Source organism: Rhamphochromis sp. 'chilingali' (assembly GCF_963969265.1).
Source record: "Rhamphochromis sp. 'chilingali' genome assembly, chromosome: 2".
NCBI classification, from domain to species: domain Eukaryota; kingdom Metazoa; phylum Chordata; class Actinopteri; order Cichliformes; family Cichlidae; genus Rhamphochromis; species Rhamphochromis sp. 'chilingali'.
Genome location: NC_137930.1, coordinates 29705109 through 29732089, shown reverse-complemented (window position 1 = coordinate 29732089; position 26981 = coordinate 29705109). Strand labels below are relative to the sequence as shown.

Here is a 26981-nt window from a genome sequence, read left to right as displayed (position 1 = left end):
GTACTGGAAGCCAGTGTAATGAACGTAACACTGGTGTAATGTGCTCTCTTTTTCGTGCCTTAGTTAAAAGCCTTGCAGCAGCATTCTGGACTAACTGGAGACGGTCAAGATTCCTTTTGCTCAAACAAAGAAAAAGGCTGTTACAATAATCTAAGCGAGATGAAATAAAAGCATAAATAACCATCTCTAACTCAGACTTAGACAGCAAAGTTCGCAGTTTGGAGATGTTTCTTAGCTGAAAAGGGCAGTTCCTAATCAACTGGCGAGAGTGTTGTTCTAGGGACATGGCAGAATCAAAGATCACACCAAGGTACCTGAGGCTCAGGTGAACAGATTATCTTTTAGGTTTCACGTGCTTGGGATTATTGTCCAATAGGAAGAGGTGTTTATGGTTGAATCAGTGACTGCAAGGTGCCCGAAGTCTTGTGTTTACAAAACAAGCCCAAATCATCACCAACCCTCCACCACCGTGCTTGACATTTGATTTGAGGTGTTGAAGGCGCTGCCATGTCTGGTTTTTACCAGACGTGAAGATATACATTGTGGCATTTTGGTCTCAACTGTCCAAATAACATTGTTCCAGAAGTCTTGTGATTTGTTCGGATTCAACTTAGCAAATGTAAGAAGTGCTGCCATCTTCTTTTTAGAGAAAACAGTCTCTCTTCCTGGAAAGCCGTAGTTGTTCAGTCTTTTTATAACTTACTTTCATGGACTTTAATATTTAACGTGCTAAAGAGTCTGTGGTGTCGCTCTTGGGCTTTCCTCTGAGCACACTCATTTTTTGCAAGTAGGTAGAAAAACAATATCATAAAAATAATTTTAACTTTTGTCTCTTCAAAAAATAAATTTCTCATGTTCTGGCACACAAAGCTGTCCCTACTGTCTTTGAGGAAGTTTAGACATTCATTAAGTTTATTTTAATTCTATTGTTTTGTTTAAATCCTTCAATAGCTCTCCGTCCAACAGAAATTTATCTCATTGCTCTTTCTGATTCAAAATAAAACCCTGCTAATCCCAGTACTCTGAATGTGAAAGCTACACACACTATCTAATCCCTATTAATGCCATGATAAACAAATCCAAGCCTAGTTCTACAACTGCATATAAACTCCTTCCTTGATCTGACTTGGATTTGGTTTCATTCTGCATCTTAAGAATGGTTCACAAACATGTCGTTTATGCTGCTTATCACTACAAAGAAAAGCTCACTTCCTGTGCTTACATATATGGTATTGTTCAAGAGCAAAACATGAACATGAAGCATGTTCTCTGACTGCAGTCAGTTAGTGTCAGACACATTCACAAAAAATATTAGCACACACAGTCCTCAGCCCATTAGCAGCAGTCGTGTGAACAAGTGAATGTACTCTCTCGTGTAAACTCTCAATTGTCATGGGAAGATAGATTTTAACCTTTTAAACTTAACTTTTGTTGCCTAATCCTAGCAATTCTGTTTTTTAGCCTAAAACCAATATAATGTGACTCAAAATGAAAAGTTTGAATCAATTTTTCTTGGCTGAAAGTCATGGATGAGGTCACTTATTATACTTACAGTAAGTGATGACAGGCATTTAATGGAGTCTCCCCTCTCCGATTAAAAGAGACCTAGTATGTGTTGTCTTATTTTCTGTCATATCTATGAATAGTAATTTCCCCTCTTTTCCCTCTTGTGGGGGTTGTGTATACATGTGTGCGTTCCTCAAGCTTGGACTCTCTACTAGAGGCCTGGGAGTTTGCGGGTTCTGCTGGATTGGATCGAGCCACTCTTTCAGTTTGGGGGTCAAAGCTCCAAAAGCTCCTAGTACCTCTGGGACCACTTTGGACTTTACTTTCAGCAGCTCCTTCAGTTGTTCTTCCAACCCCTGGTACTTTTTGATTTTCTCATGCTCCTTCTTTCTGATATCACTGTTGGCTGGGATTGCCACATCTATCACAACTTTCTCATGCTGGGCGTGGTTGCTACGACGCCTTAGACGCCTTGTTTGTGTCGCTACAACATGGAATTTGACGATTTATTTATTTATTTATTTTCCAAGTAATTTTTATCTGGTCATGAGTAGGGATGGGTATCGAAAACCGGTTCTTGTTGTTGTCAATTCATCTTTTTTTAAAAAGAATCGATAAAGAATCGAATCGTTAAACAGAATCGAAAATGGAATCGGAATCGTGAAAGTCTTATCAATACCCATCCCTAGTCATGAGCGATAGTTCTCCAGGCTTTCTGGAGGCTTTTCTGGACAAAAATGTTCTGTGGCATTTTACTAATTTGTCTCAAGGGAAGATGCCTATTTTTGCCTAAGTCCCTAACAGCAGGTAATGAGGCTGAACTGAACAAACGGGGAAAGGGTAGCAAAGATCATACACACAGAAATTTTAAACTCTGGAAGAGTTTTATGACTTGAAGCCAAACCGTTAGCAGTATTTGCGGACTGTATTTTACTTTACAGTACTAAACTGGATATGTTTATACCACAGTGACGACCAGGAACTGAATGTTTCTGTCAGGGTCCTGGGACTGGGCGACCCAGGACTCCTGGGCAGTCATGGACCTGTTATATTATTATGTATTTTTGGTGTTGCTCCCCCTTCTTCTCTATGCTTGTACATATGTGTGTGTGGGTGGCTGTGTGTCTGAGCACTTGTTTATAGGCGCCGTCAGGCCTGGTGGGTGTGGCCCTGCTAGGGGACTGGCCACACCCGAAGCCACACACCTGCTGCTGATCAGGCCTTGTCGGGGGAGCTACTTTAGTCAAGTCAAGTCAAGTCAAGTTTATTTATAGAGCACATTTAAAAACAACCAAGGCTGACCAAAGTGCTGTACAGTAAATACAGATAAAAATACAATAGAACACAATTTCGTAATAACACCTCGCTGATAAAAATAAAATAAAAATATATAAAACAAATAAATTAAACCTTTCTAAAAGCCAATGAAAAGAGGTGAGTTTTAAGAGCGGTTTTAAAAGTTTCTAGGCTTTTGGAGAGTCTGACGTGAGGAGGTAAACTGTTCCACAGTCTGGGTGCAGCCACAGCAAACGCCCTCTCTCCCTTTGTCTTTAATTTATACCTGGGAACATCTAAAAGCATCAGGTCGGCTGACCTCAAAGATCTCCTGGGGCGATAGGTTCTAAGGAGTTCTGACAGGTAAGAAGGTGCAGTGCCATTTAAAACCTTAAAAGCCAGCAATAAGATTTTAAAATCAATCCTAAAGGCAACTGGGAGCCAGTGGAGAGAGCAGAGAACCGGAGTGATGTGGTCTCTTTTTTTTGAACCGGTCAACAGGCGAGCGGCAGCGTTCTGCACCAGTTGAAGGCGATGTAGACAGGAACGATCTAGGCCAGCATAGAGGGAATTGCAGTAGTCTAGCCGTGAAGTAATAAAAGCATGGACCACTCTTTCTAGATCGTTCCTGCAAAGGTAAGACTTGACTTTGGCTAAAATCCGCAAATGATAAAAAGATCCCTTAACTACAGAGCTGATTTGTTTATCAAGTTTAAAAGCATTGTCAAAAATAACACCAAGACTCTTAATGGAAGAAGTGCAATCGGAGGTTAGGGGTCCCAAAAAGTCAAGAGAGAAGTTGGGATCTTTAGGAAGCCCAAACACAATGACTTCAGTTTTGCTTTCATTAAGGTGTAAGAAGTTAAGAGTCATCCAAGTCTTAATGTCAGACAAGCAGGAGAGTAGCGGCTGCAAAGAAACATTGCAGTTCAACCTCAGAGGGAGGTAGATCTGAATATCATCGGCAAAGATGTGGAAGGACACATTATGTTTACGGAGCACATCGCCCAGAGGGAGCAAGTACAGAATAAACAACAGGGGGCCTAGTATGGACCCCTGAGGTACGCCACAGGTTAAAGGAGCTCTGGGAGATGACAGTTCACCAAGGTGAACAGAAAAACTCCTATTATTCAAATAGGACTGGAAAAACTTTAAGACAGTGCCCTTTAAACCGACACAATGTTGAAGGCGGGATAGCAGTATGTTGTGATCAACAGTGTCGAAGGCTGCTGTCAGGTCCAGGGTTACTAAGACAGCAGCACAACCAGAGTCAACAGTTAAAAGCAAATCATTAAAAACTCTCAGAAGGGCGGTTTCTGTGCTATGCCGAGCTCTAAAACCAGACTGGAACTTCTCATAGAGATTGTTATTGTCAAGAAATAGCTGGAGCTGCGTGAGGGCGGCTCGTTCCAGTACTTTAGACAGAAAAGGGAGGTTGGAAATGGGCCTATAGTTAGAGAGTAGGGATGGATCTAGATTAGGCTTTTTAAGGAGAGGTTGAACAACAGCGTGCTTGAAGGGTGTTGGAAAACAACCAGAACTGAGGCAGGCATTGATCAGGACCAGAAGGAAAGGTCCGACTGAGTCCAGAACCTGCTTCAGAAGCCGAGAGGGGATAGCATCGGTGGAACAGTTGGTAGTCTTAACCTTGCAGACTATTTCATGCAGCTGAGAGAGAGAGATTGGTTCGAACTGATTAAAGGCAGAATGGCACAAAGACAAAACACAGGGATTGGAAGGTGAAGATGGAATGACAGACTGCAGGGAGGAAATCTTGTTTACAAAGAACTTTAGAAAGTCATTACAGAGGGTGGCAGAAGGTGTGAGGCTGGTGGATGTGTAAGGATTTACAATGGAATTTAAAACACGAAACAGAGTCTGAGGTTTATGGACACTACTGCTAACCAGGTTTGATATGTAGGAGGACTTGGCCTCTTTAACGGCTTTCTGATAGGTTGAAAGAGAGTCTCTGAGGATATTAAAAGAAATGTGCAGCTTGTCCTTTTTCCATTTTCTCTCAGCACACCTACAGGTGCGCCTGAGAGCACGAACAGAGTCTGTAATCCAGGGTTCAGCGTGAGCTTTGGGACGGAGTGTTTTTAGGGGAGCGATGAGGTCCAAAATAGAAGTACATGTTGAGTTGAAAAGAGCAGTTAAATCTTCTGCACACAAGGAATCAATCCAGTCCACCGTGGAGAGCTCAGAGTTGCTAAAAGCAGCAGAAAACTGAGATGGTACATGGGTATTGATGATCCGGTGACGGCGTGAAGGAGGTTTAACTGCAGCATCAGAACAATGTGCAGTGGCAGAAAATAGAACAGGAAAATGATCGGAGATACACGCACTCTCACAAATTTCAGAGATGTGGATACCCAAGCCGTGAGACATGACAAGGTCCAAAGTGTGACCCTTCTCATGTGTGGAGCCAGACACACACTGAGTAAGGTTGAAGGAATCCAACAGTGAAACAAAGTCTCTAACCAGGGGTTTAGATGGACAGCACACATGAATATTCAGGTCACCAACAATAAGAAAATGATCGAAATCTACTGAAAGCCCTGAAAGGAATTCCCCAAACTCACTGATAAAGTCCTTGTTAAATTTGGGAGGACGATATACCACTGCAATCAGTAACGGAGTGGATGAGTTTAGTTTAAAAAGCTGTAGTTCAAAGCTGGAAAAAGAGGAAAAAGAAATCTGATGGCAGTCATAAACAGATTTAAAAACACAGGCGAGGCCTCCGCCTTTGCCAGAGGACCTGGGAGTGTTTAAAAAACAACAGCCTGGAGGAAGAAGCTCAGAGAAAGCCACAGTCTCACCAGCGCGTAACCAGGTCTCCGTCAGGAACATAAAATCCAAGTCGTAAGAAGAGAAAAAATCCTTGAGCAGAAACGTCTTATTGGAGAGGGATCGAGTGTTGATCAAAGCCATAGATAAGGTGAGATCAGTAGCTGTCATCGGGGTTGATATGCGGGTGAGTGGGCGTAGGTTAGAGTTTATAGCACCAAATCTGCGGATCCGTGGCTGTAGGAGAGCCGATGACCGAGGACCCGGAACGGAAACAGCGAGCGACGGACCCGGAGAGTCACGCAGGAAGGGAGCAAACACCAGGCGTGGGCCGGAGATGGCAGAGAGTCGCCTACCAGAGGAGAACGCCACCGCCGGCATGGCGAGGAGTGAGCCAGATGACCGAGGGAGGCGCGGGCCAAGAAGCGGGCCTACCGGTAAAGCCGGAGCAACAGCAGGCGGAGTTGGAGAGACGGTTTTCACCCAGGGTCCTCTGGGCTGGAGTGAGCCCCTCACCGCAGCAGAGTAGCAGAAACCCATCTGAGCGAGGGGAGGATCAGCCAGGCAGGAGAGTGATAGAAATGCCTTTGTGCGAGCCAGGAGACCACTTCGCTTCCCTCGTCTTCTCCAACGTTTTTTCCGGTGTAGCTTGGGAGGGAGGAACCAGGTGCGACGTAGGTAAGGTGGAATACCATCGAACAGTGGAGGCACACCGCTTGTTTGTCCATCAAAGACAGAGGACAAAGGTGCTGACACTGCTGAGTCTCGAATAATAAAGAGAGTTTGCCGGTCATAAGTCCGGAGCGAGTTGATTTCCACAGTTAAGGCAAAGAACAGCAAACAAAAAACCAAAAAACAGGAGGAGGAGTGACGGCGAGCCGAACATACTGGCGCCATCTCATGTTTATATCATCATGGTACGATATCCTTTGAGGAGCACTTTAGAGAGTCTTGGAGCTCCCACCGGTGCGGGATCATTGCTTGAGACGCCACGTTAGTCACCCAGTTTAGGTTTTGTCGTTAAGTGCATGCCTGCCATTGTTTAGTGTCCTGACAGCTGCCGCTATTGTTTCCCGCAGGAGGAGCGTGGAAGGCCTGAAGAGCAGCGAGCACCGGGAGTGCAGACAGGGGAGCAGAGAGCACTAGGAGGACACGACACGGGAGTCTGGGGAAAAAACACGGGGATTTATTGTTGTTTTGTACCACACACTGTAAATAAACGCCCTGTTCGCACACAGAGCACCGCGCCTGGGTCCTCCTTCCCTACACCCCCCACGGTCTGCCATGCCAAACCGTGACACTTTCGAGTTTTACACCAAGTAAGAGATATGGTGCTACTTTAAATTACATATCAGAAAGGTTTCATTTGGTGAAATTTTAGGAACTCATATAAATAATTAAATTAAATAGGAAATAATAAATTAACTGATCTGCCAATTATGGAAAACAGCACTCTTCAGCTGTGCTGCATCAGATTCTAAAGAAAATAACTGTTAACAACTTTATTAAAAACAAATGGAAACATTTCTTAGATACTGAGCAGCAGTTCTCAGTCAGAAGGTTGAAAACAACCAAATGCAGCACATTTCATAACTGCATCTGGCATCTATGAGCTGCCAGCTTTGATCTTATCTGTCAGTTTGATCTGTGGCTCAAATCCAGTCTGACAAATCGAGGCTGTAGATCAAACCGTCACTCAAGAATAAAGGAGGGAACTTGGTCTCCTTGAACAAATGTTTAAAGAGCTTTATTTTTTCTTCACGCTGCTTTTTGTGTGCGATGGTGATTTCCTCTGTTTCTTTGCAGTGTCAACATTTGCTCCATTTTTCTTCTGGAAAATTTACTCTGATGCTTAAGTAAAGTTTGAAAACTTACCGACAGCATCAGTGTAACTTTCTGAACTTTTAAAGACCCCAAAATGAGTTTTGAAGATACCAGTAAAAATGTACATTTTTATCTAGCATCTTTTACTTTTTGAAGGATTGTTTTAAAAAATACTTGAGCAAAGTCCCTACATTTTCTTGGGAAAATATCTGAAGCTTGAATGTTGGAATCCATATGAATGGAACGGTGTCATATCTGGAGATTAACACATCAAACTCAGATGAAAGTGTGTCCATTTTTAAAAAGCTCTACCTTCTGTGAAGCCCTTTGACTGATTTGGACAGTTTGAAAGAGCATCATGTGCCTTGTTCACGAGAGGCTGTAAACAAAATCTCAGCCCCCTGCACGAAAAACTGTGGTTCCTACAGGCCTCCAAATCTGCTGTCAGAGATCAGACATCGGGATATCTTTCAAGCATCAATCATTTTATGTCAACTTGAGCTCCATATTCATAGTACCAGATATTTGCCCCCAAATTTTAAGGTCCTGAAACTGCAGTCTCTGTACTGTGATGCTGTCCAAAACCTGAGTGAAGTTTCTTAGAGATGTTCTGATGTAATGCTCGTAGACTGACAGTCCTCTCTAATCTGATGGGTCAAGGCCAGGTTTTTGACTGAGTGGTTGCGCACACAGGCTGTCTTCAAGTATTCTGGGACACAGCCAGAGGGCAGAGAACAGTTAATTATTGAACGCAATCAAGGGGCAGCAACTTCCACTGCTTCACAAATACATTTTTGGAGGTGTCGTATCTACGCAGCTTGAGGAGCGTTTCAGTTACACCACAGCTCAATCTAGACAGATGGACGGCACTACAAGGGAAACATTCAGGTTCATATATAGTTCAGCTTTGTGCCAGGAAATGATTCACATGAACACTACTGTACATATTCTTAGAGCAACTTTATCCAATTAGTAGCTGCCTGCAGTGTGCACATTTCAATAAGCCAGACTACCTATACTCCACGTAGCTTCTCAAATTTCCACTGTTTTTCCCACATATTTCCACTTCCTCTCGCTTGGTCTTCAATAATTCCTCATCTCCTTCTCAACCGCAAGACAACATCAGCGTTCTAAACTACAGACACCGAGTCGCTTGCATGAAAACATCATCTGATCCACAACGTGACCTTAGAATAGATCAAGACGAGATAGAGGAGAGGTTTGCGTTCCTTTAATTTTGTCCTAATATCTTTTGAGGACATTAAATAATCAAATTTCACTCTGTGTGTGTGAGACAGAGAGAGCGCTGATAGAGGAAAAAAAGACAAGTTTTCCCACAGGAACGCCAAGAAGTAGGTTAGCGAGATAAAGTGGGGACGCCAGCCTCAACGTTACAAGTTGGATGTGTTAAAGGTGTTAATGAGTTGTCCATGTGAGGCGTTTGGGCTCAATAAGTGTGTGTAATTGACATAACCATTACCATTAAGCAAAGCATTTAGATCCACTGTATTTAGGCCAGAAAACAAAGTCACAAGAAACTAATAAATGCTCAAAAGAGACTTTATTAAAAAAACAAATAAATAAATTCAGTATATTTATTTCTCTGTCCTCATTTGTGTTTACATTTGCAATTCATCATCCATTCTCAAACATAAACACACACACAGATAGAACATCAAGTACAGGCTAAGACTCTGCACCAGAAAATTCACAAACTAATTGACTGTACGGTATGAACTGAACTGATACCCCAGATTCTGGGCCAGTAAGGCTTTAGTGTTTCGAGGTCAACAGACAGATCAGCTGGGAGTCAAAGGATGCAATGACCTCAAATCCAAGCATGACTTAAGGTGAATGTAAATTCTGGCCTTAATCAGTGAGTAGTTACAGTTGGCTAGAAGTGGTTTTTATAATTTAGTAGCATGGGACCTGACCTGAACTGCACTGACACAAAGTCCTCTGAACAAAACATGACTTGAAAGCTAAAATTGGAAACAGAACTACTACTCTACAGGCCTCAGTTATCATGTTATGATAGTACAGCAAGAGAAAGACTGAACAAGTATGGCATGTTTGGAAGGTTTGTCAGGAGAAATCCTCTAGCCTATAAAAAGAACGTTGCTGCAAAGCTTAGATGTGCAAAGCTGCATCAGAACAGACCACATGAGCAATTTTCTTTAGATTGATGATACAAAAATGGAGACGGCATATGATATCACAGCAAATCAAAGTATATCACAGCATATCAGCACAAAAACCTGATACCTCAGCTGCTAAGCATGGCGGTGGGGGGATAATGATTTGGGCTTACATTGCAGCCACATGACACGACAGCTTGCAGATCAAATCAAATCAATATTTGACAATGAATCGGTGACATGAGTAAAATGTGAGGCCAACTGTTGGACAGCTAAAGTTGTCTCAAGGTGCAGCAAGACAATGATCCCAACACAGCAGGATTTCTACAAAAGAGCATCGTGAACGATTGAAATGCTGTGGCAGGATAATCAGACAGAACCATATGTCTGCAAACTTCAGTGAAATTATTATTTTAAGTTTTCTGCTAAAGATGGTCTAAAAGCTACTGAATTGTGGAGTGTACTTGGTCTTTCACAGGACTGCAGAGAGTCCTGAGAAAGCTTTTCTTTCTCATCTGTATAGGCTGTGAAGCCTAAAAACAGGTGGCCGTTTTTTAGGCTTCACCTCCACTGATTAGATTCGCTGAGCTTTATCTGTGGATCTGTGACTGTTTGTGTGCATTTTGACCATTACAACTTTTGAAGAAGCCTCTGATTTGCTTTGGGTGAGTCAAATTCTAGTTTCTAATATGCAGGTTTTTTTAAACTAATTATGAGCACTAATTATTAACTAATATAGTAAACTAAACTAATTATGTGCATTTGTGTTACGCAGCCATATAGTCTATAGCCCCTCCTTGATGACCATGCTCATATTCATATTTTAATAAACCAGCTTATGATGATGTTACAGCGCTTATGCCCGTTATTGATGCCACTGCTGGTATTGGATCGATACTAGTGTGACCGATTGTTGCTTTAGTTTGCTTACACATGACCTCTCACGCGGGCACACTTTGATCTGCTCCCTCCTCCCTGCTCTGCTGTGTTTAGTTGTCCAGCGATCATGTGACTCGGTGACACCAAGAAGAGCCATGCGGCAGTAAGTGAGAAAGCGGAGCAACGCGTGGAACTACTTTACAGCTGTAAATGAAAACACTGCAAACATCATGCATGTTGGAAGATAAGTCTACACAGTGGCAACACTGGCAACTTATATAAAGACATGAGAGACCACAAAAAATAGAACTCGGTCCCAGAACAAGCAGCAAAAGAAATGAGAAGGTGAAGGAAATTCCTCAGTCATACCCAGACTGTCAGCACGGCGTCAGAGCTCACTGTCACAGTCCTTTCAGAGAGGCAAAGAATAACCAGGTAGCTCATGTAACAATAACGGTGATTTAGTTGTCATTAAGATGTATTCAGAATTTGCAAATTGATGATGATTCATCTCATAAATCATGACACACTGCTCTCCCCTGCATAAGCTGCCTTTATAATTTTGGCTGTACTGGCTCTGAATTTACTTGCTCTCAGATTGATACTAAAATCTGCAGTATTGCACACCAGTAGCGGTGCCTCAGAGGAGTGTGTAGCCACACAGCATCCACTTGCTTATTTGGACAATTATCTCCGCTATTAGCAGATTTATGCCCGAACACTACAGTTCATGCATTACATGTGATCTGTACATGGGAACCGTGCATGAAGTTGAGAATCTAATTCAGCATACATGGCCATTTTAACAATAACTGATAAAAATTTCCTCTTTCTTTCCCAGCACCTTGTGCACTTCCACCCGTTTCCCCGAGATTTGTTTTGGCACTGGTAGTAAATGCATGAGATGTCTCAAACGTTAATAATAACCAGCAAACCACAAACGGTACCATCAATCTGTGCTGCTTTTCTAGGACAGAAAATCCTCTGAGTGTTTGCTATGGATGAATGTGAGGCCATTCTGACTGAAGGCTGAGCTCAAGACATTACTCAAGAGAAACTATGATGAGCACAGGCGTGATTACAAATTCATAACATGACAATTTTTATTGACTTTATTTTCCTTTCCATCACAGACCACTACGCTATGATGTCCTAAATTATCATGGGGAGGTTTTTAGAAGCATTGATTAAATTTGATGTTATGTGGTTACATAGCACAGCGTGATTAAATCAGTTTAAATATTTAATCTGGTTCTGGGTGTATCATTATCTTAAATTTCTTCGTATGTGAACAGATTAATTCTCACCATATCGCTCTGCCTCAGTGCTGTGCAGCTGTGTCTGCGGAGGCTCCCTTCATATATCCAGCACTAACTTTAAGAAAACAAAGGGTAAATCCCCTCCTTTCTCCAAACAGACCTTGTTTTGTTAGAGAAGTATGAAAATGATTTCATCTGACTGACATTTGGTCCTGATTCGTTCCCACTGAAGTTAAGTCAACTAACTTCCTGCTCAATAGAAGTTAGCTGCTCCTACATGTATTTTTGACGTTGGTCTTTCATTTGCATTTTTTAAAAGTCGTTTTATCTTTGGGTTTCGTGAAGCCTTGCCAAACGTAACTGAACCTTGTGACTCAGAGCTAGTTATTTATGAATACTACAGTGAGCTTCGCACCATTTTCTGGGACCCATAGTTTTCTTGAGATCCCAGCTATCACTGAGTTATCAAACTAATAATGGAACACAACTACGATTTGGGTTTTAAATGTGAGGCAACTACTAGTTAAAGTGAATTCTTTACAAGTTTCAAACACCTTGTGCCACCCTCCACAAGTTTTCAAAGCAACCTCCCTTTGACAGAGTAATATCAAAGATGGATATAGTCTTGATTTTAGCTGTAACAGGAGGTCTTTATCCTTCAAAACCGGATCCTCTACCAGAGGCCTGGGACCTTGAGTGTCCGCCACTACTTTGTCCGGCTGGTCTCTATCTGGAAGTATCCACAGGATCTTAGCTCAGTCATTCCCAACCACCCTAGGAGGCGTATCCCATGTTGACCTGGGACTTCCAGGCCATACTCGGCACAGATGTTCCTATGCCAGCCACTCGATTATGGCGTTCCATGTATGCCATCCCTGCTAGCATCTTGCACCCTGCTTTTATGTGCTGGATTATCTCAGGGGCATCTTTGGACAACCTGAACTTGGGGTCTTGCCTGATGTGGTAGACCCCAGCCTCTATCGAGCTTGTGCTTAGAGCTTGTTCCTGTGCTGCCATGATTATTGTCTCTCTGCTGTCTTTTAGCCCAGCTTTGTCCAGCCATTTATAGATTATTTCAACACCAGCCACTCCTTCTATCTGGTACATGCTGTGAAGAGACCTGTCTTTTCATGATGGCTCTCTTCTTGCTCTTCTTCTTTCTTGTGTTTTTGCTGCCTGAGATATTCACAAAACGTGATTAGTTATGGCTATCTTCCTAATGTATTCATGGATCTTTTTTTGTTTCCTGGACAGTGGTTCTAACACTCACTAGTCCTCAGCCTCCTTCCTTCTCCTTAGCACGCAGTCTAAGGATGCTGTGCTTGCATGCATTTTCTTGATATCAGTGAATTCTATCTAAACTTTTGGCCAGCTGTCCCAGTAAAGTATCTGATGACCAGCAGGGGGTAGGTGTTGGTAAATGGACTGGTTCTTATATAGCACTTTTCTACTCTATCTGAGCACTCAAAGTGCTTTACACAACTTGTACATTCATCGATTTACACAAGCACTTTTTTTGACATTGTTGATTGCCTGGATCTTGGTCTTCCCATTCAGCTGACTTCCCAGGCTTGTCATGTTCATGATTGCGGCTTTCCTAGTGGTTCCCATTTGCCACTGGGATTCCTTCTTGTCCTTTCTGACATGTGTGCAGTGTGTGTGTGTGTGTGTGTGTGTGTGTGTGTGTGTGTGTGTGTGTGTGTGTGTGTGTGTGTGTGTGTGTGTGTGTGTGTGTGTGTGTGTGTGTTTTTGAGGATCAATTCTGCTAATAACGTTTTTCTACCTAAGAGATTTGCTACAGTACATCTATCTGTGGCCAAGAGAGAAAGTTGTTATTATTCAATAAAGTACACTTTCTTCTTCTTTCTTTCTAAAAACTGGTTAAAATAAAAGGAGCGATCTACACTGAGTTTTATTTGGCATCACCAGAAATGTTGGAAGAAGCTGTGAGGACTTGAAAACTATGGAAATTGTTCACCTCAGACAAAAGAACAGGCGACTATCTTTCTGTCGATCGAACTCACGGCCATGCTGATGGGTCATGGTAAGTGGAATATTTAAAACGAGTCTCACAGATAGAATCTTTTGGCTAAAGCTGGAACACACAGGGACCAAGAAGTTCAGTTCAGTGACTTTAACTGGTGGAGTTGAAGCAGATAGTTCCTGGCTACAGTTGCCTGAGTGCATCATGCACTTTATATAAAAGATGGACGTAGCTTCCAAGACAAAAAAAACCCCCACCATCCATCTTCTGGCAAAATGTAATAATTAAAGTGAAAAGTCCAACTCAAAAGCAGCAGCAGAAAAACATCAGAACTGATGGATGATGGTAGCTCTGAGAGCTCTTTCCTCTCTTCAGTCCATCAGACTCTTTACAGATAGGTTTCATGCCACGAATCTCCAGGTTTCTGCAAGTCAGACTTAATTCTGTCATCCACCAGGAGTTAAATCAGTTTGATGACTAACAGGTCAGTTAAAATTAATTGTTTTTTCTCTCAAATTCTGTCTCTTTTAGCTTAATACAACATTTAAAATGTGTGATCTGTTGGAGAGCTTATGCCAAGACACAAAAATCTGGGCTCAAAGCAAAGCTCATGGAGCAGCTTAGCAGCCTTGAGGCTAAACCGAGCTGTGTGGATATGTGTGACTCGCTGAGAACCAGGATTTTCTAAAAATACACAGTAAGGCTTGTCTGAATAAACAAAGCAAAAAAACAACAACGACAACAAAAGAAAAACTGAAAATCAATTACATAGTGAGCATGTGCTGATACTGAGGTACTGAAGGAAGTAGTGCTAATCAGATTGGGAAGTGACCTTGTTTAGCCTCTGCTGCAGTCTGTCTACAGCCTGCAGAACTGTGTCATCTTATTTTTAGTTCAATATCAGCCTGACAGTCTCATTCAAAATATTAACAAGCTTTAAGCAAAACAAAAATCAAAGTTCTCGCTGAGATTATGATTATATACAGTGGTTTTAGACATTTAATAGCTAACTGGGGGAATAAGTAAACTGTGTCCTGCATATCAACCTTCATTTAAATCAAAGGATTTAACAACAGTATTGCATTAACTTTTTAGGAATTACAGTTATTTTTATTTATAGCTTCCCAAATGTGGCCTTTGTTTTCCAGCAACAGAAATCCATCAAAGTATTAACAAACCATTGAGCTGTCCATGGTGTAGCTAGCAGCTGATCCATAGATCCTAAATTGGACAGGCGAAAGTGAATGGAAGGGATGGGTTGTACTTCTGCTCTGGAAAACAGCCCGTGGTTTCCACCTTGTTGCATGTAAACCGTCTGTAGTTAGACCCATGAAGGCATCTCTGGATTACAGTGAGATGCAGACCTTATAAGAGTGTTCTCAACTTGGTTAGATGTTGTGGAAGCTGTTTTCTTGACTTTGGAAATAATTCTGGAATCATGAACTTTTGATGTCTTATGTGATCTTTCAGACCTTTTGGTGTCGCTGAGCTGATCAGGGTAACACTTCTTTTTAAGAATCTACCAGATCGTTGATGAGGTTAAAGTTTTCGCTACCTTCAGATTTTTCAGCCTAATCATGACCTCCTTCACTTACATCCATATCTCTTTGGACCTCTTGGCCTCTTGTCTAAATGATACAAATTAAAACTCACTGACCTCTTGGCTAAACTTCAACAAAAAAAAATGTTACCACACAAGTCAAAAATAAAAAAGTAATAAAAACACTGGTCACGTTTGTCTCTTTTGTTTTTTTCATACTGAAGCACTTCATTATCCATCCATCCTCATCCGCTTTGTCCGGGGCCGGGTCGCGGGGGCAGCAGCCTAAGCAAAGAGGCCCAGACCTCCCTCTCCCCAGCCACCTCCTCCAGCTTATCCGAGGGAATACCAAGGCGTTCCCAGGCCAGCCGAGAGATATAATCTCTCCAGCGTGTCCTGGGTCTGCCCCGGGGCCTCCTCCCGATGGGACATGCCTGGAACACCTCACCCAGGAGGCGCCCAGGGGGCATCCTTGTCAGATGCCCGAACCACCTCAGCTGGCTCCTTTCGATGTGGAGCAGCAGCGGCTCTACTCTGAGCCCCTCCCGGATGGCCGAACTTCTCACCCTATCTCTAAGGGAGAGGCCAGCCACCCTTCGGAGGAAGCTCATTTCTGCCGCTTGTATCCGCGATCTCGTTCTTTCGGTCACTACCCACAGCTCGTGGCCATAGGTGAGGGTAGGGACGTAGACCGACCGGTAAATTGAGAGCTTTGCTTTTACACTCAGCTCCCTCTTCACCACGACGGACCGGTGCAGCGTCCGCATTACTGCAGCTGCAGCCCCAATCCGTCTGTCGATCTCCGGCTCCCTTCTCCCATCACTCGCGAACAAGACCCCGAGATACTTGAACTCCTCCACTTGGGGCAGGAACTCATCCCCGACCCGGAGTGGGCACTCCACCCTTTTCCGGCTGAGAACCATGGCCTCAGATTTGGAGGTGCTGATCCTCATTCCCGCTGCTTCACACTCGGCTGCGAACCGTTCCAGTGCGAGCTGGAGGCCCTCACCCGATGAAGCCAACAGAACCACATCATCTGCAAAAATCAGAGATGAGATTCTGAGGCCACCAAAGCGAAAGCCCTCCGCCACTTGGCTGCGCCTAGAAATCCTGTCCATAAAAATTATGAACAGAACCGGTGACAGAGGGCAGCCCTGGCGGAGCCCATCACCCACCGGGAACGAGTCCGACTTATTGCCGGCAATGCGAACCAAGCTCTTACAATGGTTGTACAGGGATCGAATGGCCCGTAGCAATGGGCCAGACACCCCATATTCCCGCAACACCTCCCACACACTTTATTATATTTTTGGAATTATAGTTTTTGCTGCATGTTTAAATCCAGAGTTTTGTTGTGCTTTCATTGTATCAGTCTTTCTCAGAACAATATCTGTATTTAGCTTGCTGTACATTTTACAACCTATAAAACACATAAATAAAATGTCAGATCTTGTCTACACACACTTACATAAAACAGAAAGTGACACAGGAATCAGTTTATAGTCCCTCATGCAACAAGGGGCAGTAAAGTCATATTTATTGTCAGGCATGCAGGGAGAGGCCTCTGAAGTCCTACTTGACATCAGAACAACTAGTTTCCTCAAAAACAATTTAACTCAAGAGAGCTGAATGACATCTTTACTGCTCTGCAGTCAGTCTGGAATAAAAACACACAAGCAGAGCAATGGAAACATGAAATGAGCACACAAATCCTTGAACATCTCAATCTCAACCCCAAAGTTAATTTAAGCTTTGTGCGGTGCACATATTCGTGGCTTGAGTTTATGTCAGATTTAAACTTTCCCATCATTTGTATCGGACATGAGTCCGTTATTCTTCACTCTTTTGGGCAGACTGAGAAATGTAAAGTATGTGATTCACCTGAAGCTAAAATAAGTAGTTGAAGACTTCTGCCAAGCAACACAGACACACAAATGTAATGTATAAAACTGAGCATTCAGAGAGGAAAGAAGTATCGGAATATTTTGCTACATGTGTTTTTAGCATTGTTTTTGTTACAAACTATTCACTTAAGCTAATAGCATACTTTATGTCATTACTGAAAAGAAATCACTGTAAAAATCAATTAAACACACCATGCTGGTGAAACTCTTGGATTTAATATAAAAAGTGGCCAGAGCTCTGCTGACAGGACTGACTTTGAACAAGCATTTCCTGTTTCTGATCAGGAGGGATTTTGAACCAGTATTTCTTACATTGGTTACACCCTTCTTTTTGATAGCAAAACTCCAAAGTTGGCTTTTATTCAAACAGATTAACTAAGCCAGATTGTAATTTTTTTAAGTGCCTGTTGCAAAAACACATTCTGTTCTGATTTCCTGAGTTGAATTTATGGAAAAATTCCAACAATAACAAAGTTTGAGAAGAATAAAATATTACTTTTGCACCAACAAATTCCCAAAGTGCTATTTGCCAAAAACTTCTCAGCATACTGAGCAGTGTGTCCTTAAACATTTGAGGAAACTGGACAAGAGAAGGACAAAAGAAGTGATCCTAATAATCTATCTATTGCAGATGAACAGCATCTGAAAGTCATGTCCAGAAGAAATAGGAAAAAATCCAGTAAAAGATCTGAAGCAGGAATTCATCAGGGCCATCAGTTGATCCATCTCATGTCATAAGTCAACCTTAAGGAAGGGAAGCCGGAAGAAAAGGCTGAGCTATGCTGACTTACACAAGAACCGGTCTGAAAATCAGTGGCAACAGGTCTTACGGAGCGATGAATGCAAATTTGAATTTCTAGTGAAATATATGTCAGTGTTTACAGAGGAGGTGAAGCGAGAGGTATAACAGTGAGTGTCTACAGTCATCCTCACCATAACTATTTACTTTAATACAAAATTTTAACTTATTTAAACATAAAGATATTAATTGAAATATTTGAACTCTTATTCTTTATTTACCAGAACACTGCTAAGTGTCAAGAATCTAAGAATAGCCGCCTAAAGGATAATGCTACATGACCTGCTGTATAGATATTTAAAAACTTGTTCAGCTCTTGTTTAGGATGCTGACTAAATATGATGAGCCGAAGGCAGCGAAAGGTTTCAAAAAGTCCTAAATTGTATTTAAAGAAAGCAAATAAAAAACAACCCACATCTTTTGTCCCTCTCAGAAAATAGGCTGATTAAATGAGATTTCAAAGACCTGATTAGCCAGTGTGGGTCAATTTTACTGTCCGACTTGTCACAATTACAGCACAGAAGCGCAGAGACAGAGATGGAAATTGGCTCTAAGGGCTTTATGAGTGTCTTTAAGAGTCTCCAGTGAGGTTCAGAAAGTCTGGCCCAAGCGACTGATATACCTCACCCAAAGAGAACAAATGAAGCAATAAAACCAAGAGATGTTAGTAGTTTTGTTCTTTTAGTTACTGTCTAATTATTTTTCATGCAGTCAGTTTGTGTTTTACTCACCCAGTGTCTTGCTTTTCAATTACATGTATCATAACAAACGGCACAAATAGTGCACTGCATGTAATTTGTCTTTCTCGTACTTTTCCCTCCTTCACTCTCAATTTAAGGGAAACGATCCGTTTAGATAAATGCAGAAGTCAAGGATAACAAAATAGAATAGGAAGTAGTAGGCTGCGGCTGGAGATTAGAAAAAAGAGGTGATAACCGCAACACAGTCCAACATTTTTACATTGTTATGTTTAACAAGACGAAGGAACAAAGGAAAAGATAGAAATCTGAGTAAGGAACCCAGAGCGAGAGCAGTGAGACACAGAGAGGAGCTGCTGGAGGATCTGACGTTTCGATCAAACAATAATAAATCATACTAGTCTCATAATAAATCACAGACTGGAGTGTTTATACTGTCCTGCCTCGCCTGTCTAAACTGTCTGTGGTTAGTCATAACACGCTCACTTTCACCACTGACCTTCTTCTCATCCTCACAGTGACACACCTGGAGAAAGTTTTATATCAAAGCAGGAGGAGCTGGGGATTACACTGACAACCACAAGTTTCTTACACTTTCGTGATCATGCTTTGACTTTAATACATTTTAACATGCTTTATAGTCTTCTAATGACATGAAAGAAAACCGTGAGAGACTGACAAAAGCTCATCCATGAAAATACCAAATCTTATGCAGTCCTAGACGGTGAAATCACAACTTGCCTACAAGATGGGAAGATGTTTAACAAACCCTGTTACTTAAGTTGGGATCATTCAAAATGAGTTCAATGCATAATATGTAACACTTATGTTTTGAAATGTCTGATTGTCTGCAGCGATGGAGGGCACATTTTCTCTTGAAATGATGATGTGATTACATCATCTTTTCAAAGAATGTTTAAAACCAGAAAAAGCCTCAATGTTTCGGCCTCAAAGTTTTAACTAATAATATTTTAAACCTATATGCAGGTTTAAAAACTCATGTATGCATATTCGATACACCTGATGTTACTGGGTATAGTAATAATAATAATATTTCACAGTTCTTCAGCCAGGATGGAGTGCAAAAGTTGAATACATCCCTGAAGACAGGTATGCTTTAATCCTGTTCTTACCATATCTCTCCACAACAAGTTTCAACTGGCAACAGTTACCCACTTCTTGCAAACACTTGCCAACCGGTTGGGGAACACAGATTTTTCCCTAGCGATAGTGGTCGCCAGGGGGTCTGGAGAAACTGATCAGGAGGGCTAGCTCTGTGGTCGGCATGAAGCTGGACACTCTGGTGACAGTGGCAGAGAAAAGGACATTAAAGAAACTGATGGACATTATGAACAATGCTGGGCATCCTCTGCACACGGCCATAAACAATCAGAAGAGTCTGTTCAGTGACAGGTTGCTTCTCCCAAAGACAAGAACTAACAGACTTAAAAACTCCTTTGTCCCACACGCCATCAAACTGTTTAACTCCTCTCTGGAGGGGAGAGGGAGGGGAAACAGGAGGACAAAGGAGGGGGGAACAACTAAGCTGTAGTGCCTCTTCACCTCACTGTGCAATACCTTTTGTGCAATACTTTTTGTAAATAGTCAACGGTGCAATAGACTCAATACTTGAAATGTGCAATTCACTTGTATTTTTATTTTTTATTCCTATTTATTCTATTTATCCCCTTTGTATATTTTATTTATATTGTCTCTGTATTTATATATATATGTGTGTGTGTGTGTGTGTGTGTGTGTGTGTGTGTGTGTGTGTGTGTGTGTATATATATATATATAATATTCTGTAACTCTGTAACTTCTGTCGGTGCTGTGCTTTTTTGGAAATCGAATTTCCCAGAGGAACCCACCCGAGGGATTAATAAAGTTCTATCTAATCTAATCTAATCTAATCTAATCTAAAGTTTCATCTTATCTCAACATAAGAGAGTCATATATCAGCAGGGCATGCCAGCGTGGCTTTGACCCAAAGAGTGATCTATCTTTCGTCCCAGATGTCTTCCATTCCGGAGAGATTTCAAATTCTACTGTTTTTCAGTGGCTAAACAGAAGTGCTCTGCTACAGCAGATCATCCTGCTCAGTCTCAATAACAATCACACAGCTGATAACAGTATCCGCTACTTAGCGGAATTAACAGAATTCAACAGTACATCATCGCTACATCACACTCAAACTGATTATGTGTTACGGGAATGGTATGATATTCTGAGTTGTTGGTTATTTCTCATACCAGACATTCAACACTTAAGGGAACAAGAATCTGGCTTCCCCAAAATATCAAACTACACAGTACTTCAGTATGTACACTTTCTCTTCTTCTTTTCTTCCAGTAAAATGTCCGAGGATAATGTGCAGCTTGGACTGCGGCTTCACCACACTATGCATCATCATCATCTTGCACCTTTCACTCTTGTTTAACTCTGTTTCTTTTATTTTTCTTTTACTTTTTTAACTCAAGCTCACACATCCAGCCCACACTGTTTTAAGTACTGATGACAGCTGCTCTGAGGGAGGTAAAGATGATAGAGCTGAGCGAATGACAGAAGAGCAGAGGAGAGGTGAGATTCAACTTGGAAAACGTATCATTATCCTACAACTGTAGCAAAACAAACTTGACCATTTACCCGTGTCCACTGTGTTTCATGTATCAATGGGTCAGAATAGAAAAAAATATCAAAGATCACCAGTGACGAGAACCCCATAGTGTGACATGACCCACAGGGCTAGTGGGGCAATGGAAAACACATCTGATTACAGATCAAAATATTTTAGGTTCAACTCCTGGCTAGCTCAATACTGTAGTTTTACAGAAGGGGGAAATAATAAAAGACATATCACAAACATAGGTTAAGAAGAAAGGTCATGATTAGGAAGCTGCAGTATGGCTTTATTTTGAGAAAGCATATAGTAGGGTGACAAGAGAGGAACTGTGGTACTGTTTGAGGAAGTACGACAGAGATGTATGTGATGGTGGTGCAGGACAGTAGCGAGATGTGCGATAGGAGTGACATTTGGGTTCAAGGTAGGGGTGGGATTACATCAGGGATTAGCTCTGAGCTGGTTTTTGCTAGTTGACAGGTGAGGTCAGGTAGGAGTCACTGTGGACCATGATGTTTGAAGATGACATTGTGATCTTCAGTGAGAGTAAGGATCAAGTGGAAGAGAGCCTGGAGAGGGGGAGGTGGAAAAAAGAAGAATGAAAATCAATGGAAATAAGACAGAATACATATGTGTGAATTAGACTGAGACGGGTGGAAAGGGTAACAATCAAAGAGTGGAGACAGTGAAGGTATATGAGTTTTAATTCCCTGGGTCACCATCCAAAGTAACAGAGACTACACGAAGAAGAGCGTGCAGTTGAGGTGAGTGTTGGGGGGAGCAAGACAGTACCGTCACCTGTTTGGCCTAACAAAGCTGAAGATGTTAAGGTTTTACAAGAGAATCACCAGAATGGGAAAGATTAGATCTGAGTACATCAGAGGGACAGATGACGGACAGCTCAGGCTGAGTAGTAGTAAGGCTGAGATGGTTCAGTCATGTGCACAGGAGGGATATATTGGACAAAGAGATGTTGAATATGGAGAGGAAGAGAGGACATGCAGAGGGTTGGTGTGACAGGATGCTAGGGATGCAGTGAAATGGAGGCACATGACCCATTGTGGTGGCCCCTGAAGTTGAAAGAATAATAATAATAAGAAGAAGATAGTATGTGATATGCTAAAAAAAATTGCTTACCATAACACTTTAACTACAAACACTGAATAATCAAATATATCTATGCAATATATATATATATATATATATATATATATATATATATATATATATATATATATATATATATATATATATATATATATATATATATATATATATATATATACATATATATATATTTCAAATACGTACTTCTAGTAAAACTATTACTTATTATTAATAATAATAATTTCTGTCCTGACAGTTAATCTGTCCTTGAAAACAGACTGCTTAGCTGCATCCACTCGTGCTATGCTAGCTCAAGTTAACTGTTATCTGGCTGTGACAACTGATGTGCCGGTCGAATGAATATAAGATAAAACAACACTTAAATTATACTATATAAGCAAAATTGTGGAAAAAAAAGCAGGAACAGCTCATCCAAGGAAACCCATGCCACGAGTCTCCTAGTGCACAGTTTTTCGAACAACCCATTCATTCCCAACTGCATGGCAAGGAGCCGTGGTAATGGGACTGTGGCCCAATACTCGTGTCCATATTGTGTGTCTATAGAAAGACATACTTTATAAAATGCTGTAAACACCATACTGGCACAAGGACACAAGACAAGGAGCAACTCAACATTTTTAACCTGTTTCAAATCTCCAGATGCTTTTGTCTCCACAGGGTGGGTCATTTATATGCATACACCGTAATAACATGGGAATGGTTGGTGATATTAAAGTCCTGTTTGTGGCACATTAGTATATGTGAGAGGGCAAACTCCTCAAGATGGGTGGTGACCATGGTGGCCATTTAGAAGTCGGCCATCTTGGATACAACTTTTGTTTTTTTAATAGGAAGAGGGCCATGTGACACATCAAACTTATTCGTAATGTCATAAGAAAAACAATGGTGTGCTTGGTTTCAACGTAACTTTATTCTTTCTACAGAAGTATTTAAAGCTTTACTGATGGACAAAAATACTGGGTAAGGGAAAATCCAAATGACCAAAAAATATGCACGAAATATTAATTGTTAGGATGTTTTTTTTTTGTTTTTTTGTTTTCAATTTTAGAAAAACAAAAGACGGTGGCACATTTAAAGAAATGACTGGTGGAGAAAGTAATTAGGCAAAGTAAGAAAAGAATGGACTGTATTCTAAATAACACCAATTCAATTCAAGTCAGTTTGATTTTTATGGCACCAATTCACAACAACAAACAGTTTAAAGTGTTTAAAATATAAAGCATGTCATTAAAAGCAGGCCAAAGCAAAGAAATACCAATGTTAGAATCTGTTGTAAAGCAATTCTGCTTTCCATTGGATTCATATCCTACTACTCTGCCAACATTTTCCATATGTGCCATCACACATGGACAAAGACATTTTAAAAAGGCAGAGGACACTTAAATGTAACTTTGAAAAACAGTTTCCTTAAAGGCCGTCATCTCACTGAAATAAAAATGAGATTCAACAGGATTTCTCCAGTAATTTCAGCTTCTAGTATCCTGCCGGCCTTAATCTGATTGTCCGAGTCTGTTTTCCATCGGAGACAGATTTAAGACAGGACATCAGATTGGAGTTAACACTGTTTGCCTTTCTGTTTCCTACACACCGACGTGCAGAAATCCATGGAAACACGTGACAGCTAAAACTAGTATGCCATAAGCTGAGATATCAGGAAAGCGTGTTTCATTTTTCTTATTTCATATAACAGACACGCACAGATGATGCACACGCAGAAGGTTTCTCGACACGTTCAGAAGGTGTGACTGCTTGTGCTTGCATGTATTTTGTATGAATTCATTTGTCACACGTGTGCATGAGTGCACACGCACTCTCACTGTTTCTCTTCAGCAGTGAAGTACTTGTATTAGAGTTAAACAGTGCAGACACAAGCAGGTCTCCTCCATCTTTCTCCCAGCTCGCGGAAGCTGAGAGCACAAACACAGCCGTCAACTAAATCAGCACCATAACATCAACAGATGTCCTGGTGTGAAAAGCCTTCTGGACTTTTAGTGTTATTATATATTATAATTACATTGAAGATCCAATCTGTAAAAAAGACAAATATGAAACTGTCCACTGTCCGTGCTATTTAACCACTAAGAACCAAGATTTAGCCAGATTTGGGCATTTTAGCTGCTCTTTGAAGGGTGCTTTTTGCTCCACTTTTCTATAATTTAATACTTACAAAGTTCACCATGTTAGATTGGTGCTAGTTTGCCTAAACAAAACCCAGACAAATTCTCCAGCAACAGGAAGATGGTTTGGTCCCCTGGGGGCCTCTATTGCCTGACTCTGTCTCAGATTACATGAAGAAGACAGTGAGAGAAATTCTCCAAGATGCTTGAAGTAACCTGCCTGCCAAGTATCTTAAGAACTGTCCAAGTGCAAAATGCTATAGTCAAAGCAACTTTAGCGCATCAAGACAGTCACAGAAATGGAGTCTATCTGCTCTCATTTTACCACTGAATTAGCTGAAGTTGGTAATTAAATTCAACCTGAAAAGATTTGGCCTTCTATAGAAATTTACATGAACTAATATATTCACAGTATAGCCAGAATATATTCAGAGTATAGCCAGGTGAAATCATAGATTTGAAATAGAAATTCCTCCAAAAATAGTGATGTCCTTTTGCAGGACAGCAAAAGGATTGACAAAAGGCTTTGCATAAATTGGAAGCCAATTATTTGCAAGCCTTCGTCAATCTGTCTGAGAGTGACTGCAGTCAGACTGCAATTTCTTTGGGCTCAAAACCGATCACTGAAACTAATTGTGATCATTAAAAGGAAAAAAAAAATCAATGAGTGGTTGTCATCCTACTTTTAGCCTATTGTGATGGAGACATTAAGGACAACTTGTAATTTACTAACACCAGCAGGTGAGTCACAGTAAATATTGATTTGACTCTAGTTTTTTCTATTTACTACACTTTATGATGAATAAAAACTACAAATAAAAAACTTTTAGTGGTAAATTCTATTTCAGTGACTACCAAGAGAAAAAACACAATGGCTGATCTTCATATTGCTGTTGCTACATTCTGTTATTGCTGTCCATACAAGTTTATCTCCTCATCATTCTCCCCAGCTGCTGCTGTGCACATGCTGCATTAAATGGCATGATTAAACGTTAAAGAAGTTTCTGCAGAAAAACACAGCACAAGTGCAAGTGTGGGTCAAAGTCTGAATGTTCTCTTTCAAAATTTCCCAAACGGTTCCATGAAAAGCATCTGACACATCTCATGATCAGAAAACAAGGGATTAAAAGAAGGGATGATTATTAAATTCATTTTATCACAAATGTGAGCCTAGGATAGCAACTAGCTGCACACAGTATGTGATAAAATGATATATGATCCAATAAGAAATACCTTATTTATCCCCAAAGTTGGGAAATGCTACAGTACTCAAAATGTGAAAAAGAACTGTGATTAAATAAATATCACAGTGCAAAACAATCACTCAATAAATCAAAATGTAAATGTGATTTACTCAGGAGCTTAAATCCACAGTGGATACATGGATTGTGGTATGTGGAATTGTGTTTTATCCTTGTGGTGGTAAAGCTGAAACAGATGTTAGAGAAAGTCTTCAGCTGCTTGTCCAGCAAGTGGTGCAAAGGTTGACCAAGATCCATTTTTGTCCATGCTCATTCAGCCACAGTCCTTTGGATGATCTCTGTGTCAGCTGATGCAGGAATCCAAACAGTGTGATGAATAAAACTGGATTCAAACAGCAACAGAAATGTCCATTTCCCTCAGTGAGTAATACCTTGCCAGCTAGCAATATTCGGGCCATGAAAATCTTCCCCACAGTTACATGTCTGCAGCTACAACCCTTTTCTATCACAATTAGTGCGATTTCTCCACTTTTCTTCTTACTGCTCAGATTAAAGTCCTTGGCTGGCACTCCCTCTCTCCCTCCACAGCTCCATGAAGCAATGTCAAACTACACTCACTATGTTCCCCCTCTTCTACAGATTTGCGATGCAGTCCTGTTTTACCTTCATAAAACTGCAGGAGTTATGTGGCTCAACATAATGCAACAAAATAAAGTTTGGCAGCTCACAATAGGCCACAGGATTATCTTCGTCCAGGTGCACGAGTATAACACTCCAAATGAGACTTAGTGGCAATAAATTTCTCTTGTGAAGGGCACTGAGGTAATCGTCCAAAATGTTCAAAATGTCCCTGACATTCATCAGGGACTGATGTGAGTGTCTCTTCTGTGTCATGTAGGACCATAACTGTGTTTCTTAATTGCAACTGATCACTCCGAGGAGGTCAACAAAGGGACAATTCCAGTTTTCCACTTTTCAAGATGATGAACATCTTTAATCTGCTGGTCTTCTTCTTCTTAACAGCTGCTAGTTAATTAAAAACATTAAAAATTATCTTTTTGGTGTGTCAAATAGATGGAGTAATGAACTAATAAAAGTCCAGTGTGTCGTCCTCGTCTCAGTTTTTTTCAGGAAAAGACTAAGGAAAACAAACAATCTTTCAGTCAGATGACACAGAAAGGTTTAGGTGTAGGTCTTTTCGCGGGAAATGACAAATTAAAGTTCATTCTTGCCCAAGGCCTTCATTTCTTTTTGAATCAGTGAGGACAATCGGCCTAAGCGCATCCGGCTTAGGTATTTATTACAATCCACAAGTTATTGCCCT

General features: G+C 41.1%; 1 protein-coding gene across 3 annotated transcripts in view; it reads right to left on the bottom strand.

Moving 5' to 3' along the window:
- Positions 1-26981, bottom strand: part of LOC308384039 (5-hydroxytryptamine receptor 4) — a 61407-nt gene that overhangs the window by 6149 nt on the left and 28277 nt on the right. Inside the window, exon 7 of one of the 3 annotated variants that reach the window (XM_080862346.1) lies at positions 25729-26683. The exons of 1 other annotated variant lie outside the window; for it this stretch is intronic. In XM_080862346.1, coding sequence (XP_080718472.1) covers positions 26674-26683 — 10 coding nt within the window. In that variant the 3' untranslated portion in view covers positions 25729-26673. Of the gene's footprint in view, positions 1-25728; positions 26684-26738; positions 26980-26981 lie in introns of those variants that run through there. One more of the 3 variants, XM_080862345.1, reaches the window with a different exon arrangement.